The sequence below is a fragment of the Gavia stellata genome, chromosome 22, assembly GCF_030936135.1.
Source record: "Gavia stellata isolate bGavSte3 chromosome 22, bGavSte3.hap2, whole genome shotgun sequence".
Taxonomy (NCBI): Eukaryota; Metazoa; Chordata; class Aves; order Gaviiformes; family Gaviidae; genus Gavia; species Gavia stellata.
Genome location: NC_082615.1, coordinates 4,395,659 through 4,414,895, shown reverse-complemented (window position 1 = coordinate 4,414,895; position 19,237 = coordinate 4,395,659). Strand labels below are relative to the sequence as shown.

Here is a 19,237-nt window from a genome sequence, read left to right as displayed (position 1 = left end):
ACATCTTAACCACCAGACAGCACACGTGTGCAATTTGTATTGTTGCATTCAGACTCCCTCTAGTGGATTGGTTTAAAAATGACGTCTTCTACAATGCGATCCCAGAGCTTAAAAAAGAAAAACGGGTCCAAACTACAAATACCAGCAGCTCTCAGCACAGTTGAGAGAGGACCCAGGACACACCTCTCAATTTTATTCTAGCAAATATTTCTAAAGACTTTTATTTTTCATGTCTAGCTATAAAATTCCATGGAAAACAAAGCATTTTGAAACATTATCTCTGTATTTGCCTTTTTTTTTTGGCTGCTTTTTTTTTTTGTTTGTTTGGTGGGTGGCCCTTGCTACCTCATAGCAGAGTGACAGTGAACGAAGGACCCAAACCTTTAATCTTGTTTTGCAGTGGATTTAGCAGAAAGCAGCTGCAGCAGCCTGGAAATTACCATGGAAAAAATCCTGAAAACAGAATTGAAAACTTCCGTTCTGAAGGCATTTGGAAGCTCGGGAGGAGGATACATTAGCCAAAGCCAAGGTTATGAAACAGACAGTGGACGAGTATTTGTTAAAATCAACCACAAACCTCAGGTTAATGCTAGCAGATATTTAACTACTAATATTATTGCATGTAGAGAGCTTTTTATTTTGAAAGCACCTGATTGTTAATAATTTAGAGTTCTGCATTTTCAGGCTGACTTTTAATTACTCCAGTTTTCCTTTCTGTTTTTTAAAAGCTGTAGTCTATTTTATATCAAGTGTTAATGCAGCTGGTTTGGTTAATGCAAAATGAGGTGTAATGCAATGTGATAACCCTCAACAACAGGAATTGGCATTGCAATATGTAAAAAGGAGGCTAAGTACAGAGCTGTTATTGTGGTACTTAGAGTTTAGAAAAGCATAAAGCTGAATTTGCATTCACTGCATTCCTTTTCATGTTTCAGTTGGGAGGATAGAATAGTGGGAGGGAGGGAGGAAACAGGCTGCCCGTGCTAAAACTTATGTATTATTTTTAAAGCTACAGATGTTTCAAACTTCCCCATTGCTTTTTGTATTTCTAGCAGTAAGTTTCTTGCAATTTTTCAGGCCAACCTCTTGATTTTTCTGTTACTAAATGGATACTCAATTGTTTTTTGTAACACCACAGTGCATCAGAAATTTGCTTTATCAATATCAAAACCATCCTAAACCTGCTGTAAAGAACAGCAACTTTACTTCAAAAATGCAGAATACAGGCTTAATATTTGTACTGTCATCTCCATCTGGTGGCCATTGACCTTCATGGAAAGCAGAATCAGTTTAAGGAGTCAATCTTTTACTTTGTTTAGTAGTGGTCATCTGTATTTTGAAGGAGGAGGTCTTGGGTATTATCCTCAGAGATACTGTTACGTCTGAGTAGTTTGGTATCTCCATACGCAGCTGGAAATGATGGTGAAATGTGACATGTCGTACTACTCTGGAATGAATTTGGGAAAAAAAGAGCTTAGAATTAAGATACTCAAGTCTCTCTGTGTGGACTGAAACCTTGCTGCAGCTATGTTCTTTTATCAAGATGAATTAACTCCTTGTAACTTTGTGAACAAGGCTGGTTTTTTTTCCAAAGTACTTGTTGCAGACAACCATAGTTTAGCCCAAGGATATTCTTATTCCTTGACAGGCTAGAAAAATGTTTGAAGGGGAAATGGCAAGTTTGGAAGCTATTCAGAAAACCAATATTGTGAGAGTGCCTCAGCCCATTAAAATAATTGACCTGCCTGGAGGAGGAGCAATGTTTGTCATGGAGTACTTAAAGATGAAGCACCTCAACAAGTATGTCTATACTTCTCTTTTTCTTTTTACTACGTTTTGGGTCATATTTTCCTATAGTATCTTACAGTCAGTCAGAACCTCTCTATTCTCTCAGAGGTAGAGCTTATATCTGTCTAGATCCATGTTTGTGTGTCTGTGTATGTGTACATATTAAAAAAATATATATACATATCTCTATATATGTGTGTGTATATAGTGCTTCATCTTTTGCTCTTCCCTGACTCTCTACCTGCAATAGAAATGGCATGCTATTGCTAGCCTAGAGCTTTGTGTGCTGGTCCACGCGTGCTGAGATGCTACTAAAGTGAATGTGATAGTGGCTGGTTTTAGCTCATCTTTCTCTCATAAGATTTTTTCATTTGAGTTTCTTTTCCCCGCCTATCAGTTTTCTTTAAACTTGCAGGCTTCTTATGTCTTTGAAACCTCTGCTTCTCTAAGTATAATTTTCAAGTATGATTGAAGCCAGTCAACAAGGTCAAAGGCACTAGGGTGAGGAAGAATTAAATGGATAGATAACATGAAGTTCCATTTTTGTCCGTCCACCAACCTGAACATGGAATTCAGGAGTCGTAGGCTCCTGAACGTAGGCTCTCAGGAGTTAACAGCTTTGTTCCGGGCCTCTATGGGAACACAGTAATGCCTATGGCTCTTCTGGCAGTTGTTTGTCCAACCTATCTATTTTTATTGGGAGAATAATGGCAATTCCGCAGCCTCTCCAAAGAGTCCATTCCAATCTATCCCACTGTTCCTAGGAAAGATTTTTCTAATGTCTAACCTCAGTCCTCCTGGTTGCAATTTTAAACCCATTATTTTCTACCCATTCTGGGCATGGAGAAGTAATTATTTTCCTACCTTGCAGCTCCTGTTCAGGTATCTGTGCAATATTTTAACTGCTTTTTAGTTGCCTGTCTTCTGCATTAAGCAACATCAACTCAACCCTTGCTTCTTTTTAGACTTACCATTCTTATTGCTGTTCAGCTGATCCTGAAGTATGAGGCCCAAAAGTAGATACCATGTTCCATTCTCCGCTTATTAATGCGGAGCTGATAAGAAGGATTACTTGATCCTCCTGCACTCTATGCTCCTGTTTATACAACCTTGTGTTCTGTTTACCTTTCTTGCAAGAGCATTGACTTACGTTCTTATCTGTTACAACCCATTTCTTCAGAGTTGTTGTCTAGTCATTTGCTCCCTGTTATGCACTTGTGAAGTTGATTAAGGTTCTATATTTGCCAGAAATATACTTGGTCATATTTAATTGAGATTTTTTTCCCTATAATATTTCGTTCACTTGTCTTGTTTCAGTTTCGTTTTGTTTTTTGATCCTGCAGATATTCTTCAAAGCTTGGAGAACAGATAGCAGATCTTCATCTTTATAACCAGAAACTTGGAGAGAAATTGAGAAAGGAGGGAAACACAATTGGTAAAGTATTGATATCATGTACTAAACCAAAAATGAAGTAATTCATTTGGCTGTGGTACAGTACTGCATTATAATTTTAATGATAATTAAAGTCAATACTGGGACACTGTTTCATGAGATATGTCCCTCCTGTCCCTATGCCACACTTCTCAAATGTACACTATATACACAGGAGCTGTAATTACTACTGTAATTTTTAAACATATCATTGTAACCTTGATAAAACTAAACTAATTTATTTTTAATTCTTTATTTTGTATATACTTTGTTGTATAAAATTATGTGGATACTGAAATTTAGCAAGAAATAGTGCTAATATTTGATAGTTAGAGCTTTCAACATTTCATAAGTCAAGCTGAAAATGTGGACTAGTTGTCTTTTTGAGCATTAGTTAAACCTTTCAGCCTCATGTACCATCAATCTCTTAAAATGTTCTTGACCTTACAGACATCCTCTTTTTGTTTAATGTTGGTTTAGACAATTAACGTATTACAGAATATAGTCCCAGTTAGTAAACACATAATTAAGTTCCCCTTTAAAGATGTTGGGGATTACATTTTTGAACTCAAATGTGTAGCAAAATATACAACAATTGCTGCTCCTTGATAACAATAATTCAGCAGTTTCTGTTGACTTCAATGAAAACACCTTCCATCATTTTTTGGAAAGTGGATTAAGGTATAAATGAAAAAAAAAAAAGCTATACAAAGAATTAATCTTTTAGAGTTGTTAGTATTAAAATCTGAACCTCCAGTCTGTATCTTTCCTATGCCTTCAGGTATGGGCTGGGTTCAACTCTTAGTGGTGGACATATTGTAATCCATTATTTTTGAGTGAAGGTCAAATTACTGGGAGGTCACAAATAACCTGTGAATCAAAAATAAGCTATGTTTAATTTCCAACATGTTCAAGTGTTGGAACAGTAGATTGTGACTCTGGTATCTGGACTGTGTTCCTGAATGTCTAACTCACTTATCCGAAGTCACTGACTGTGACTAATTGTGCCTCCATTTCCATTCAGCATCTTCACGTTTAAGAGTTCTTTCCATCTTCAGAGAGGATTGTGACCATGAAATAAATAAGTGTAATTTATTGCTCAAAATTATTTTGTATGCCTATTCTCTGAAATTTAGTTCTGTGTTTGCAAACTTTACTATGTAAGCATCTCAAAACTCCCTATATTTATTTTGCTTCTTAGGTAAAGGAGCAGGTCACTCTGAGTCTCAGTATGTGGATAAGTTTGGATTCCATACAGCCACTTGCTGTGGTTATATACCACAGGTATGTTCCATGCCTGTGAAAGCTAACCTACTCATATAGCTCTATAAACTGCTTATACAAAAGCTGGTTTCATTGGCCTTGAGCTTTGTGATCACAGTTTTGCTTTCACTGTTTCATTTTAACCTGACAGTGAATGGACTATGATGGCCATTCACAGAATCACAGAATCACTGAGGTTGGAAAAGACCTGTAAGATCATCAAGTCCAACCATCACCCCAACCCCACCATGCCCACTAAACCATGCCCCGCAGTGCCACGTCCACATGTTCCTTGAACACCCCCAGTGATGGTGACTCCACCACTTCCCTGGGCAGCTTATTCCAGTGTTTCACCACTCTCTCAGTAAAGAAATTTTTCAATGTGTGTAGCTTGCTACAATGCACATAGCAAGCAGACAGAGTAGAGCGAATAAAAATTTGAAATTTGGTGGTGGTTATTTAGCTTGGTGATACTTAATAAAATAAGTGTCCTTTCACAAACCATGTCTTGGTTTTGTTTTTTCTAAACCCCTACTATACGGATCTCAAATGACAAGATCCACTGCTTTTAGAAGGCCTCATCAGGTAACACATCACATAAGACATTGAAAAAGACATTTATCTCTCGGAGATAAATCAGTCATTTGCTGGCTCTGCACATGGAGGACTTTCATTCTACTATTTAACTGAATGAACTTTAAATATCTCAAACTCTTTGCTAAATACAATTTTTCACCAAATTAGAAATGCATTACTCAATAAAAATGAATGAATACTTCTGCATTTCCAAAAGATTTTGGAATATAATATGGAACAACAAAAATGATCTCACCAGAGACTCTCCCTCTAAAATACATTAAGAAAATTTGAATGAATGAAAATAGCCAGAACCTCAACTTACATCTTATGTTAAAGACAGCCCCACCTAAGCATGGAAGATAGCATCACTCCCAAAAGAACAATCAATGAAATGTCTAATAACATTGTGCGTCGGTCATACTAACATTGTCTAGGCCATTGTGTCAGCATCGAACATTTTAACTTTATATCTATGTATTATTAATAATATGTAAATGTTAAAATTGTTTATTACAAAGCTCTGTATCATACTTTCTAGGTGAATGAATGGCAGAGTGATTGGCCTTCCTTCTTTATTCGTCACCGACTCCAAGCTCAGTTGGATTTGATTGAAAAAGATTATGGAGACAGAGAAGCCAGAGAACTTTGGTCACAGCTAAAAGTATGAACCATGTCTTAAATCTGTTTTTTAGAATGTTAGAAAATATGAGTCAGTGAAATTTTAAAGATGTTTTATAAGAGATTTAATGAACAACAGTAACTGCACTAGCTTCACAGCTCGTCTAACAACATTTTCAGCTGAAAAGAACTCATGTTGGTATTTCAGTTTTTAATAGATAGTGAAAATAAACCTGTAACGGACATTTATTTCTTAGAATACAGCTAATTATAAGAAGATGGTAAATCCTATCTAAGAACTTGGTGTTACAGAGTAGGTAAGATTCTGCTGCCCAGGCAGATTTTTTTTTTTTTAATTGGTCCAGGCTCAAAGCTGAGACTGTGGTACGGGTCACACTCCATGCAGCACTTAGGAAACAGCCAGGAATATATTTCTCTGCAAGCTCTACATCACAAATTTGTTCCTTAATTCTAGTTAATTGGTACAGATGTTTACTGCTGCCCTTTTTCCCATGGAAACCTTGTTATTTACATAAAATTTATTTTATATTTCTTCTGACAGCCAATACTATCCATGTCTAGAAACAATGCATTAATACTAGACTGTGAATTAAATGATTTGCTAAGCTCTGTCAAGAACAATCAAGAACATTTTTTACTGGCTTACAGTTTAGGTTCATGCTTGTAGCCATCAACTGCAAAAGCACTCCTTGAGGACTGAAAACGGGCAGTATTTGACCAGCTTAGTCTCTTACATACTACAGTATTTTATTTAATATTTTCTTCAAAACTCTTTAATTGTTTGTTCATGTTTTTTCAGCTAAAGATTCCTGAAATGTTCTGTGATGTAGAAATTGTTCCTGCTCTCCTGCATGGGGACCTGTGGGCAGGAAATGTGGCTGAGGACGACTCTGGGCCAATTATCTTTGACCCTGCTTCCTTCTATGGCCATTCAGAATTTGAACTGGCTATTGCTGGAATGTTTGGTGGGTTTAGCAGCTCTTTTTTCTCTGCCTATCACAGTAAAATACCCAAAGCTCCAGGATTTGAGAAACGAAACAAATTGTATCAGCTCTTTAATTACATAAACCACTGGAACCATTTTGGGACCGGGTACAGGGGATCTACCCTAAATGTAATGAGAAAACTTCTGAAGTAACCAGATAGGTTTGAGAAATTCTGACATTGTCCCTTAGTAGTGAACAGCTCCTGTTTATCAGAAGTAATACAAACTAGGAATTAATGTTGATGATAAAACACCTGACATGTAAAAGGCTTAGTATGCTTTTGAGCCTCACTAAATGTTAAAAGTGATTGTGTAATTTTTAACTTACACACTAGTTTATTAGCACAGATTCATACCCTGCTGAAGGAAAAGACTGCACTGTTTGTGAAGACTCCACTAGGTTGGAAAGGTAGCGTGACTGTCAGCCTAACCTTACTCTCCTTAGAGAGTCTCACTTCTTAGCTGCTGTGTTTCCATAGTTGTTTGCATCTTGCCACTTCTGCTGCTGCTCTATCAGCAGTTCATTATAGAGAGCTATTGTTGTGGGCTTGTGGTGCTGGAAGTAATACTAGTTCCTTAGCTGTACCCTTTTTTGTTCTGTTTCAGTTTTCTCTCTCTGTTTCAATCCCTTTTCCCATTTATATTTCTGTCGTCTTTCCTTTCCCATGTTAAGTGTCCTGATCCAAAATTTAAAATCTAAAAATTTAAATCAGATTCTATGAATCTGAAAATGAAAGACAAGGCCCTTTGGACTGCACTTGGCAAGCATATATAGTTAATAACATTTCTAATATTTATTTTAATTTAATGTAATTTACTTACATGCTTTTCTTTTTCTCTTCCTATGAGAAATTAAATTACAGTGATATTTCTTAAAAGGGATGTCTCTGTAGTTCCTTGGTAATTAACCGTATGGTCAAAAAGTGGGTTGTTACCACACAAGTATGATAATAACATATCATAGTTTTAGTATGATATTTTAGTGTGTTATACTATGATAGTAACGTATTTAAATAACTTTGTAAAAAGATAGAAAAAAGTGGGAGGGAGGCTTAATGTTTGATGACAAGAAAGCATCAGTGGCTGCTGTGTTGGTTGGTGCTTGATGTATTTTCAATTTTATAAAATAATGTACAGTAGGCAAAACTAGTCTATTCTGCTACTGCTGGATTATTGAAGGAACAGTGTCAAATTAGATGGCTTTATAATGTTTTTTAATATTCCTAACTGCTTTATTTTTACAGAAAACATAGGCAATGAGAATTTGGGGAGAAAACCGTGCAACAAAGATATTGGCATATGATGTGAGCTAGAGTACAGTAGCAAATCAATGTATTTTTTAATGGCAGAAAGTGGTAAAGAAAGTAAATGTAAGTGCAGTCCAACAAATGCTTATGTGAATCAGAAGATTTGAATAAGAATGACTGAACTTACGTATTTAGGCTTCAGACAGTTGTCATGACTAATACCTAAAATATTATATTAAAAAATGCTCAAATATGTTTAGACTTTTTTCAACTTTAAGTGGCTGTGCTGTAAAGATTTCATAAAGTTTACAGTTAGATGTTGTAATTGATACGATTTAAAAAAATGCATTTCATTCTCTGTAAATATAATACAATAGTTAAAATTTTTTACTTCCTTTGAATTTGGGCTACTATGAGGGGATGTTGTCATGGTGTGGTTATAACACTTAATACAATTATAACAGTGGAAAAGTGGAATAATAGAGTTAGAATACAGTTGAAATCGTAGCTGATAGATAGAAGATCCAGGTCTGAGAGAACAGCAAAGTGCATGCCTACTGGTATTTATTAATGTTAACAAAAATGCATGTATTACATTGGAAGGTACATGTGAACTTAAGATTTCTCCTTCTCAAATAAAACACTTGCCTTGCCGAAACTAGGTGTCTGGTGTACCTGGGTTTTGTGATTGTGGTTTGCGTTAACGAATTTGAGCCTGAAGATAAGATATTTGGGTATGGGTGGAGTTGCTGGATACTGGGAAGGAGAAGCTACCTGTGCTAACGTCCTGACCAGGCTTATGGGTCTCCCTGAATTTCCTTTATAATCAATGGAGCGAAACGAGCACCTCTGAAGGTGTATTATCTCACCCTGAGCACCCATTTTAGTTTGTCGCTTGGCCTGATTCTTGGACTTTATTTTCTCTTAAGTAAAAGATAATCTGAGGTGAATTAGTCAATGTCTACTTTAGACCCCGACTTTAGTGTTGTAGCGTTGGCGATGTGTCAAGAGAGACATGGAAAAGCGGTGCTGTTACCTGGTAAAACATGCAGTAGCTAGGGGGGAAGTGTGTGGGGAAAAGAAGAGCGGATGGCGATGTGGTATGTCTTGGGCTGAAATATGACAAAATATCTTCTTGAAAAAGCAAACGGGAAAGAATCTGGCGGGAGAGAGAGTAACTGCTGTGAGGGGGCAGCCATTTGTTTGAGTCTGCCCACTTGCTTCCCTTCCCTTTTTTTCTGTAGTTGTAGCTTTCAGCCTTCAAACTTTGTTTCCAGAATGTTATGAGATTAGGTAGCGAGTTGTTATATTAACCACATAATTCAATGTTTTGGTGTGGACAGGCTCAGAGACGGAGAAGGTCATGGATAACGGCGTAATCCAGTTGCCTTCCACCCGCGTTGTGCAACCCTCGCCAAGCGACCTGGGCGGCCAGCTCGGGACAGCTCTCCCTGGCCTGAGGGAGTTTCTGCGCTCGGCGGCCTAGCAGAAACGTGGGCAGAGCCTGCGCTAACAGCCCCCAGCGCCGAGGCGAAGAGGGGCCTTTCCCAGCCCACCGAAGAAACGTCAACCGGGGGTTCCCCGGCCCGGTTGCTCCCGGGGTCCGGAATGAGCCCCGGCTCCTCACCGCCCCCCCTCCCGGCCAGCCGCCCCCTCAGCCGCCCGCCCGCCCTGCGCCAGAGGGGCGGGGCCGCGCGCGGGAGCGCAGCCGTCTCTGCATCCTTTCGTCCCGCGCGGCGCCCCGTAGGAGGGAGGTTGCGCCCGGCAGCGCGCGCGGGACAGGCTCTGGGGAGCGCAGCGGCGGTTGCCAGGGTAATGCGCGCGGGAGCTCCAGGCTCGTGGCGGGGTGGGAGGGTGAGGGCGTCGCTCGCCGTCCCCGGTGCCTCCGCCGCCTCCGAGAGCCACCCGCCCTGAGGGACGGCTGGGGAAGCAGGGTAGGGCCGGGCCGGGCCTCCGCTCCGCGGCGCCTGCCGGGGAGGGGCGCGGTGGGCCGCATGGCGGCGGGCGGGGCCGGGCCGGGCCGCGGCTCGGCGCGAGCCGTGCGTGAGGAGCGGCGGTGTCGCCTGAGGGAGGAGCGGCTGCGGGGAGGGGTCGGCTCTGCTTCGCCTCTGCTGCTCCGCGCCCGGCGGGAGGGAGAGCGCGGCTGACCGGCTGTGGTTGTGCCCAGCTGTTACAGGGAGCGCTGACGGCCGGCCTCGGGCATGGCTTTGGGAGAGATGGATGGAGCGGCGTCGGAGCCGGAGGAAGGCAGGAATCAGGAGCCGGGTGTCATCACCACGAGAAACATCCTGGAGAGTTTCACAGAGAGTCAGGAAGTCCGGGGGCTCATCGGTAACCTGAAGGGAGTCTTCGGCGATCTGGTGACTCGAGAAATGACTATGGAAAAATTCATAGGTAAGCACATCGTCCAAAGGGAGCATGTTCTTATATTGCTTAAAGGAATTTATTACCAAAAAAAGGGCTGAACTGCTAATTTTGGATTAGTGATAATGCTGGAACTTTTATCAACAGGTGGTTTAAATTTTTTTCTTCACTCATCTTGTTTTCCAGATATGTATTCCATCATTACGCGGTATTTAATGACCGTGGATAAAGACCCAGGTCTTGGGTTTAAGAAATCAGAATTCTGACCTGTTTTTAGCCTCCAGTTTTCTATTCAAATGCAGGCAATAATTTAGTTAAAGTTTGTATGTCTGTCAAATAAAGCCATTTTTGTACCTATTTACATGTTAAGAATGCATACATTTTGAGCTTTAAAGTGGTAATTTCATATTTTTACTTTTCTATTTTATAAGAAATATGGAGGGCAGCTGACTCCATACAGATCATGTAATTGTTTCTGAGTGAAGGCAACTTGAATCTGACTTAGTCGCTGAGCTTTTGTGCCATATAATGAAAGCTATTCTGCTTCTAGACCTCAGCTGAATATAGAAGTGGTATAATTACGTGCATGTAGCAGTGTCCTAGGTAATTAGCCTGTTATAATGCACATCTGTGTATTGGATCTGATATTCTGACCAGATGATTTGCAAAAGTTAATTCAAAGTTTCATGTATTTACAAATCAAGTGGACTAGCATTTTGCAAGTACTTTTGCAAAAATGGTGACACTGCAAAACTTACAGTAAAAATATTGATCGAGTGTCTTTGTTTTTGACAAAAAGAAACTAGATAGGCAAACGATAAACCAGAAAACCCCAAATTTGGAAATCCGACGTGCAGACATTATTCAGTAGAAATTATACTCAATTGACTTAACTGACTGTTCCATCTGAGGAGGTTAATGATGAACATGTTCAGAAAGAAGTAGCAAGAGCACTGATATTTGTGTTGATTGTTCGGTATCACAGGTGAAATGGCAGAATTTGATGGGTTAGAAAAGCAATTGCTGAAAAAATCTGGGTGTCTGGAAGGCTGTCATCTCCAGCTGACCATCTTGCTATGCCTCTCTGTCTTTCATATCATATATACTGTCTATGTGTATTTAAGTTGTATTTATGAACTTTATGCATGCATCTCCACTCTATCACATAAGTTCTTATGAGAAAAATTGCTTTGCTACCCGTTGAAACCTGTGACTTTTGCACTTCTTGGGAGCAGGTCCTTTGAAGGTAGGGGGATATTGCTGTATGATAAGTATCAGAAGAGCCTATCATTGCCCAGTAAATACAGTGTTAATATACTTAAAACTGATAGGCACTATACATCTTGTTCAATACTTGGCTATACTATTTAGTGTCGTAAGGTATCATTTGATCCTTCTTGGGCAAAATGTCCCAAATATGGTAATAGGCTAAATGTGTTCAATATAACGTCGAAGCTGAGGGAATACCTTTAAACTGTATGCAAATAACGCAGTAATGATCAGTTACAGAGGATTTTAACGCACATCTCTAGAGCATTCGCAAAAACATGTGATGCTCATTTTTTCGTGAACTCTTAGAAACAGAAGTTTGGAATATAGTTTAATCTGCAACTATAATTTTGTAGAAAAACTTAGGAAGGTCTTTTTTTGAAATAATAGTATTAGAAGAATTTTTTTTTCAGTTCATTCTCTTCAGCGTTTAGATTTGGGGTTTTACTTTAGATTGCCAGACCATGATCTGGGAAAACAATTTGGCAAGGTAAGGAATTTGCTGTTAACTTCCACTTCTGCTTGAGAGCCATTGCTTTGAGTGTTGATGGAGTTTCTTGTATTCACTAGTTCTGGTATTTGTACGCAGCTTAAGGTATCATTAATTACAATGGGAAGTTAGGAGCTTAGGCTTTCCTCTTGATAGTAGACAGCACTGTCATGTCCCAGTGGAATTGTACAAGTTACTGCACATGTCCCGGTGGAATTGTACAAGTTACTGCAAGGATACTATTGGACCTGCTGCTGTCTTGAAAGTGGTTGCGCAGTGTCATCCACTGGTGAACCACAGCACTGTTGAAGTTATGTCTTATGTCTAAGTGTTGATGTGACAAGCAGAGAAAGGGAATAGAGAGCAAAATTGTGTGAGAGAGAAACAAATGCAGGAAAAGGAGAGGTTAAGAAGATATTTTGGTTTTCTAATGAAAAAGCTATTTTCCGACCATCTTTCTAAAATGACCCAGGCAATCTCCAGTGCAACACTGGATCACTTGATGATCTCTTCTGAAATGCAGCTTTCATTTGTGTAGCTGCTTTTCATTGATTCCAGGTTTAAATTGAAATGCTTTTGTTTCTAAAAACTGTGGCGAGTTGATCTTAGGTTTTTTTCAATATTCAATTTCCGTTTGCCTTTCCTCAAGTCAGTTCCTGAAAGGAAGAAAACATATTACTGGCAGCAAGATAAAGTAATGTGAAAAGTTTAGAGGAGCACAGGTAGTAATAGCTATGGTTTGTATTTGTCCAGGTTAAAATGTGTCAAGGATTCTTTTTTCTTTGCTGAATAATTTCCTGTGTTCTATTTCAAAATAAAAAATTAGCTCTGAGAATTGTGAAGAGCACCTTCACTTGCAAAGTAGTACTATGCTGGTTTTTCTTCTGCTATGGTAAGGTAGCTCAAAACAAAGAGATAAGAACTTTGCAATGCCTATACCCTGTTTCAGTACAGATCCTCAGTGGTGGAACTATATCTTTAAATAAGTTCCAGGCATTGGAAGGAAGATGGCCTTGTGGCCTGTGTCCAGGGAGAATTTTCCCATGGCTGTATTAGCCTCAGGGTTGGAAAAGTGTCATGCTACTATGCTTCTTGATGTTGAGATATCTTTGTGTGTATGTGTTTTTAAAGACAATCGGTAATTTGACATGCTAACAAATAGAACAGTGCGTAAAAGTAAATGGGATTCCGTATGTTAATGAAGAAGATGTGAACAGCAAGGCAGCAAGGTGTCAAGCAGCATTCTGGTTGCGGCGTGGGTAAGAGTGCAGTGTAAAGCTGGTACACCTGGAGCAGCTGCAGTCTATAGTGGTTTAATGTTCTCTGTGTGCAGAGTTCCATCAGAAATGGTGTGCAGGTAAGCTGCGCTTGGGCAAGGAGAGCCACAAAGAGCTCTGCAGTGAAGGGCAGCAACAGACAGAGTGATCACTTGTTTCATCTAGCTGTGGGATTTGTCTACAGTAATTTGAGAGACTCCTGGAAGGGAGTTTATGATTCAATGTAGGTAAATGATTATGCTATGAAAGTGGACAGACTGTATTTTTATAGTTACTTCTCTGTAGCTTGATTAGTTTTTGACCTCGCTTACAGGTGGTGGCAGCGCTTAGCTCAAGGGTAATGAAACTTAAGCTAAAGCTGTCTAGAATCAAAGGTGTATCTCACAATTAATGCCTGTAAAAGCCTTCAATTGGAATAGCTTATTACAGATATGTTTTCCTTTTCAGGTATAATGGACAAGTACCAGGAGCAACCTCACTTGTTGGATCGCCACTTAGGTAGGAATGTCATCTTTAAATACTTTTTTTGTGTATATTCTTGAAAATCTGTTAAACTAGAAGGTCTATATTTGCATTACAAAATTGCTGTAGTTGATATTACTTACATTATGTGACTACTATCTCCCTCTTAATTATTGGAAGTATGAGAAACTGTAAGCTATCTGCATGTAGTCTCACTTTTTTTTCACTCATTTCATTAGAGTGGATGATGAATTCATTGTTGGATATAGTACGGGACAATGGATCTCCTTCCCCACTAGTTCATCTGGCTTTTAAATTTCTTTACATCATTACAAAGGTAAAAACCCCCAACTTTAACATTCTGTAAGTAAAATGTGTAAGTTTCCAATATTTTCTTTGTTGTTTAAATAACATGAAAAAATTTCACATTTTCAAAAATAGTAAAATAAATAAATAATTGTCTAAGTAATGCAATGAAAAGTTTTAAACTGTACTGTGAAAGATTAGTTCTCTTTTTTATGATTTTCATGATAGCTTATGTTATTTAATGATTCAGAGCAGTAAAAATCAAGGTCTGAATGCAAAAAAAAAAGCAGACGTCAAGATACTGAGTGATAAAACGAGAGTCATAATGTTAAAAAGAATGAGATGGGTTGCGGAATTTTCATCTGAGCATAAGAAAACATTTTTTGACTGTGAGGGTTGAACACTGGAATAGATTGCTCAGAGAGGTTGTGGAGTCTCCATCCCTGGAGATCCCGAATACCCCACTGGATGTGGTCCTGGGCAGCCTGCTGTAGGTGGCTGTGCGTTAGCAGGAGAGTTGGACTAGACAATCTCCTGAGGTCCCTTGTTTTAAAGTTAAAGAATTATCATTCCATTAATTCTTAATAAGCTTGTAAAAACACAAAAATCTCAAGGTACTTAAGACCTTAATTCATATCCTTACTGTTCTTACTCCATGAGGATCATATACAAGAAGCTCCTCAAAGGGTCTTTTCTTTTTCCTTAGTACTTGACGATGCCAGATGGCTTAGTAAATTTTGAAACTTCCTGTTACAGGTGAGAGGGTACAAACTTTTCCTCCCACTGTTTCCTCATGAAGTAGGTGATCTACAGCCTGTTTTGGATATGCTTGTAGACCAGAATCCAAAAGACTCTGAGGTGAGAACTTGCTGTACTTTTTGTTTAACTTTTATGTCTACTACAGAAAAAAGCTGATAAACGATGTCAGAAAAAAATTTGGAAAAAAGTGTATAAAGCTGTGATACACCCTGTCCGGTGTTAACTGAACATCTGGGTTTAGTATGAAAGTCATCTTGTCAGAAGAGAAATGTCTTATTGAAGGAGAGGTCTTGTGTTTTTCTTTCATGGGTTGTATTTTAAGGATTTAGAAGCGGTGGTGGCTGAGCTGCAAGTAAAATCTTTAACCACTCTTATAAGGGAGCAAGTTAATTGAAACAACAGTAATAAGAAAGGCAGTAAAAGATACTGAACTTCTAAAAGGAGTAACTGAAAAATCCTCTTCTTGCTCTGCATAATATTAACTGTCATGTTAACTTAGCTTGAAGTCGTAAAAGTAAAATCACAATAAACGGATTATTTTAGGGTTATGTATTTATTCCTATTTCTTAATATAAACAGGCTGTTTTTTAAACCTTTGGGTTTTGTTAAAGTTTGTATGAGAACTTGTGTTTTGATGAGGAAATGAAGAAGATAGTTAATTTTCCTTGTTTAATTTCATACAATGTTTTATTCTTCCCCAACCCCCCAATATCTATCTTCAGATCTATGAGGGGGTTTTTATTTTTTTTTTTCCTTTCCTTTTGGAAGAAGGGAGGTGAAGATTGGAGAAAATTACCCAATTATGGCGTGAGGCATGAACCGCTTGGATTTTTGCCTTTTGATAATATATTCTTTGGTGTGGAAAAATAACACAGAATTCCAATTTTTTTTTTTTAACCTGTTTGCCATTTGAAAAACAGTGCGACACCACTTCATTATGTGTCCTGATTTAAAGTTTTATTTGGCTGGGAATGTTCTGGGCAAGAATTCTGATTCCAAAAAAATATTTAAGCAAAGAATTTTTAAGTGTGGACTGAGATCACAGAATCATAGAATGTCTCGAGTTGGAAGGGACCCATAAGGAGTCCAACTCCAAGATACCGTAGCTCATATTCTTGTATTTTTGAGTAAGGAAAAATAAGAATTCCAGAAGGCCTAGTAAGATAGATTAATTTTAAGAGACGTTATCATCTATTGCAAGTAAAAAAAATCATGGATATGAAGACAATAATTTTATTGCTGCTCTAAATTAAAATAATTTTTAATAAACATTATTGCTTCTGACCACTTTGCTGTTCTTGTTGATGTAGTTGTACAGCTTTAAAGCTTGTAAAAGTTCCTTCTTGTCTGTCTGTCTCTCAAAAACACATCTAAAGTTATTTCAGTAAACCCATGAAAGCAATACATAAGAAATTAGGAAGAAGAGCATATTTCTGTCATATTTGTGACTGGAGGCACAAATGGGCTGAGGGAAGGAGAAAACAGGAAAATGGCAACATGCACTTTTCCTTCGGGAAGGAAATAAACTTGTCTAGATTTCAGATTCGGAGGGGAGGGTCCGTTAATTTTGTTACAGTTTTCCTGTTTGGAGTCTTTTGTAGTTCTGTCTCCCTTGTTGTTTCAGTGCATTCAGGTTCGGAGTTCTTTCTTCATCATCTTACTTTGAAAGTTCCTTGGAGCTAGTGGATAGTTTGTGCTCCAGGCACTTTGTTGGAATATGTTCCAGAAAATGGAATTTTCTGGATATTTTGTTTTACCATTCTTTTCCAGACTTGGGAAACTCGTTACATGCTTTTATTATGGCTTTCCATGATATGCCTGATTCCTTTTGATCTGGCCCGTTTTGATGGAAATACTGTTTCTGAGGAAGGCCATGCTCGTATGCCAACAATGGATCGCATACTTAAAATAGCAAAAGTAAGTATAATACATCTTGTAATACTTTCAAACCTGTGATATTTTTCTTAGGCTTAATCTTTCAATATATAATAAATTATTGTCTTTTCAGAATATTATTTAAGCCCATATTTTCTGTATCTAATCCGTAAAGAATTTCTCCATAGTTTCGGAATCATCAGTATGTTCTTTGCTCCTTTAGTCTCAGATGAGACTGTTACTTGTTTTCCCTGAAGTAATAAACTATCTTATTTTATGACTATCTGATATGAACGCGTGCCGTTGATTATCTTAACAGCTTCTAGTGTTTGAAAATAGTAGCTAGCTTTTTCTGAAAGCCAAGTTTGATTTATATAGGAAATTAGCATTTGATCAGGATGAGTAACATTGGAAGCTATGACTGCATGAAGAATTTTCAGTGAAGATTAATCAAGTTTCACTAGGCATAAACCACAATGGCTAACTTGTCATCCCTTTAAGATAAAAGTAAACAACCACCCCCTCCCCACAAATCCCTGAGCAGCTTATGCTTTTGGCACTTGCAGCACTTAAGTGGCCTATCACTTGTAGGCATGTAGTAGCACAAATATGATTGTAAGTTACGGTTTCAGTAAACTTGCTTTGAAAGACACTAGAAGGGAGACTTTGTTGTCTGACATACGGTGTTTTTTTTTAAATGGGAAATTTAATGTTTTACGATCTTAAGCTCAGTTTGTAATCATAATAATGACATAATATATGTAATCATAATAATGTTTGTAATCATAAGTATTAAGTAGTATATTAATGTACAAAGTTGTTGCGTAGTTGTTATTAAATGTGCATGTATGAATTCTTTTACAGTTAGTTTTCTTTTACCTTTAGTGTTACTTGGTTGTCAGTGATAAGGCTCGAGATGCAGCTGCTGTACTGGTTTCAAAGTAAGTCTCTTTTGTGCTTCTTGGCAGAAAGGAAAAAAGCTAGCTCCCATTTCTCCTGCCGTTTTTTAGTCTGGTATGCTACTAATGACAGCATTGGGAAGACTGGAAGTTGCCCGCTGTATGAGGGGTGTTAAACTTGCTTGAATTAGATCCAATAGCATGTTTATTACTGGAAATGCTCTGTTTTTTTCTGCTTACTAGAGGAACAGGTGTCTATCACAAGTGATAATGCTAACAGGATACTGTTCCAATTGCCTTCTAGGGACTGGTTTGTGCTACAGGGTTTCAGAAAGATACAGTTCCTCTGTGTTGCTGCTGATTTTTGCAGTGTGTTGCATGGTAAATAGAGAATTGGTATCTATTATTACTGGCTTGATGTTTCCTAGAAGTACTTAAGTTACGTAAAAGGAAATAGTAATGCTAGAATTTTTTTTCTTAATATCCCTCTTGTCACTTTCTTCATTCTCATCTAGAAAACAATACTTCTCTTTTCTTAGGATTATTGTTGTCAAATAATTCATCAAACAAAACAGGTGTAGGATAATGGAACTTTCTAAATCCCATTGTTTCACACGGTTGGCATTCAGACATGGAACAATTTGTGACAGAGGTGCAGTTGTTCTGATATTTTTTGCATCACTTCAGTAGTACTGATGTTAGAGTTGTTTATAAATTTGAAATAATGAACTTCTGTACCTCTTCTTTCCTCTCCTAGTGCATTAGTGGAGATTGGTGTCATTTGTGATGCATATGAAAATAAATTACAAAGACCATAAACGGTGCTAGTACACACATCTTTTTTCCAGTATATCTCACAGTACCTATTCCAATATATTCCTGCAGAACACGGCTTTAGTCAGCTCAGTTTGTCGTTTGGTTTTTCTTTTCTTTTTTCTTTTTAAAGCAAGCAAAACCCCAGAATCTTTACACTAGCATATACTCTGCCTACACTAGGGGGCTCTGCCAACATAATTTTGCCAGTGTAGCTACAGGAGCAGAGGCTCTGTAGGGTGAACAAGATGAAATGATGATAGTGGATGTGGGTAGCTAGTCTGAACAATAAAATCTGTGTAACGCTTTTCTCTGGATTAAGAGGCACAAGATTTGTGGGATTGATTGTATCAAAATAGTTCTTAAATATAACATTTAGTAGAGCAGATCCTAACTGTCTTTTTGGGAAATAACTGTCCATGTACTTATTTGAAATTTATTCTTAACTTCAGTCATAGGACTCAATGCTTTAGAAATTTGTATTTAGTGTGCATAATGCTACAGTTCTGAATCTGATGACAAAAAAAACATTTCTTTCCTTTAGAACTGACGGTGTCGTGCGGAAAATTCATGAAGGAGTTGAGACTAGGATCAGTTCTCTGGTGATTAGTCCTGTAGTTTTCTGATTTACTCTGAAATATTTCAGAGCAAAATTTAAGTGAATGAATGAATCATTTGAATAGTCTTTCATAAATAATCTTGTCTGTTACATACTTATTTCCATGTGACAGAATGTAGGTTTGTCTCCATATCCTAGTAAGTTTTTGCAGTCATTTTGGAAGTGATAATT

At 38.1% G+C, this 19,237-nt stretch overlaps 2 protein-coding genes across 3 annotated transcripts in view; both read left to right on the top strand.

Annotated features, from left to right (window-relative positions):
- Positions 1–435: 435 nt before the first annotated feature.
- On the top strand, positions 436–6,866 carry LOC104258364 (fructosamine-3-kinase). The gene is made up of 6 exons (XM_009813445.2): positions 436–582; positions 1,649–1,800; positions 3,132–3,223; positions 4,422–4,504; positions 5,601–5,723; positions 6,501–6,866. The coding sequence occupies exons 1-6, from the start codon at positions 442–444 to the stop codon at positions 6,837–6,839; spliced, it is 930 nt and encodes a 309-aa protein (XP_009811747.1). The 5' UTR covers positions 436–441; the 3' UTR covers positions 6,840–6,866.
- Positions 6,867–10,134: 3,268 nt separating this feature from the next.
- The window catches only part of TBCD (tubulin folding cofactor D), a 130,221-nt gene continuing 121,118 nt past the window's right edge, over positions 10,135–19,237 (top strand). For both annotated transcript variants that reach the window (XM_059828049.1, XM_059828048.1), the window contains exons 1-6: positions 10,135–10,327; positions 13,781–13,831; positions 14,035–14,132; positions 14,858–14,959; positions 16,631–16,777; positions 17,621–17,676. In XM_059828049.1, coding sequence (XP_059684032.1) covers positions 10,135–10,327; positions 13,781–13,831; positions 14,035–14,132; positions 14,858–14,959; positions 16,631–16,777; positions 17,621–17,676 — 647 coding nt within the window. The remainder of the gene's footprint in view (positions 10,328–13,780; positions 13,832–14,034; positions 14,133–14,857; positions 14,960–16,630; positions 16,778–17,620; positions 17,677–19,237) is intronic.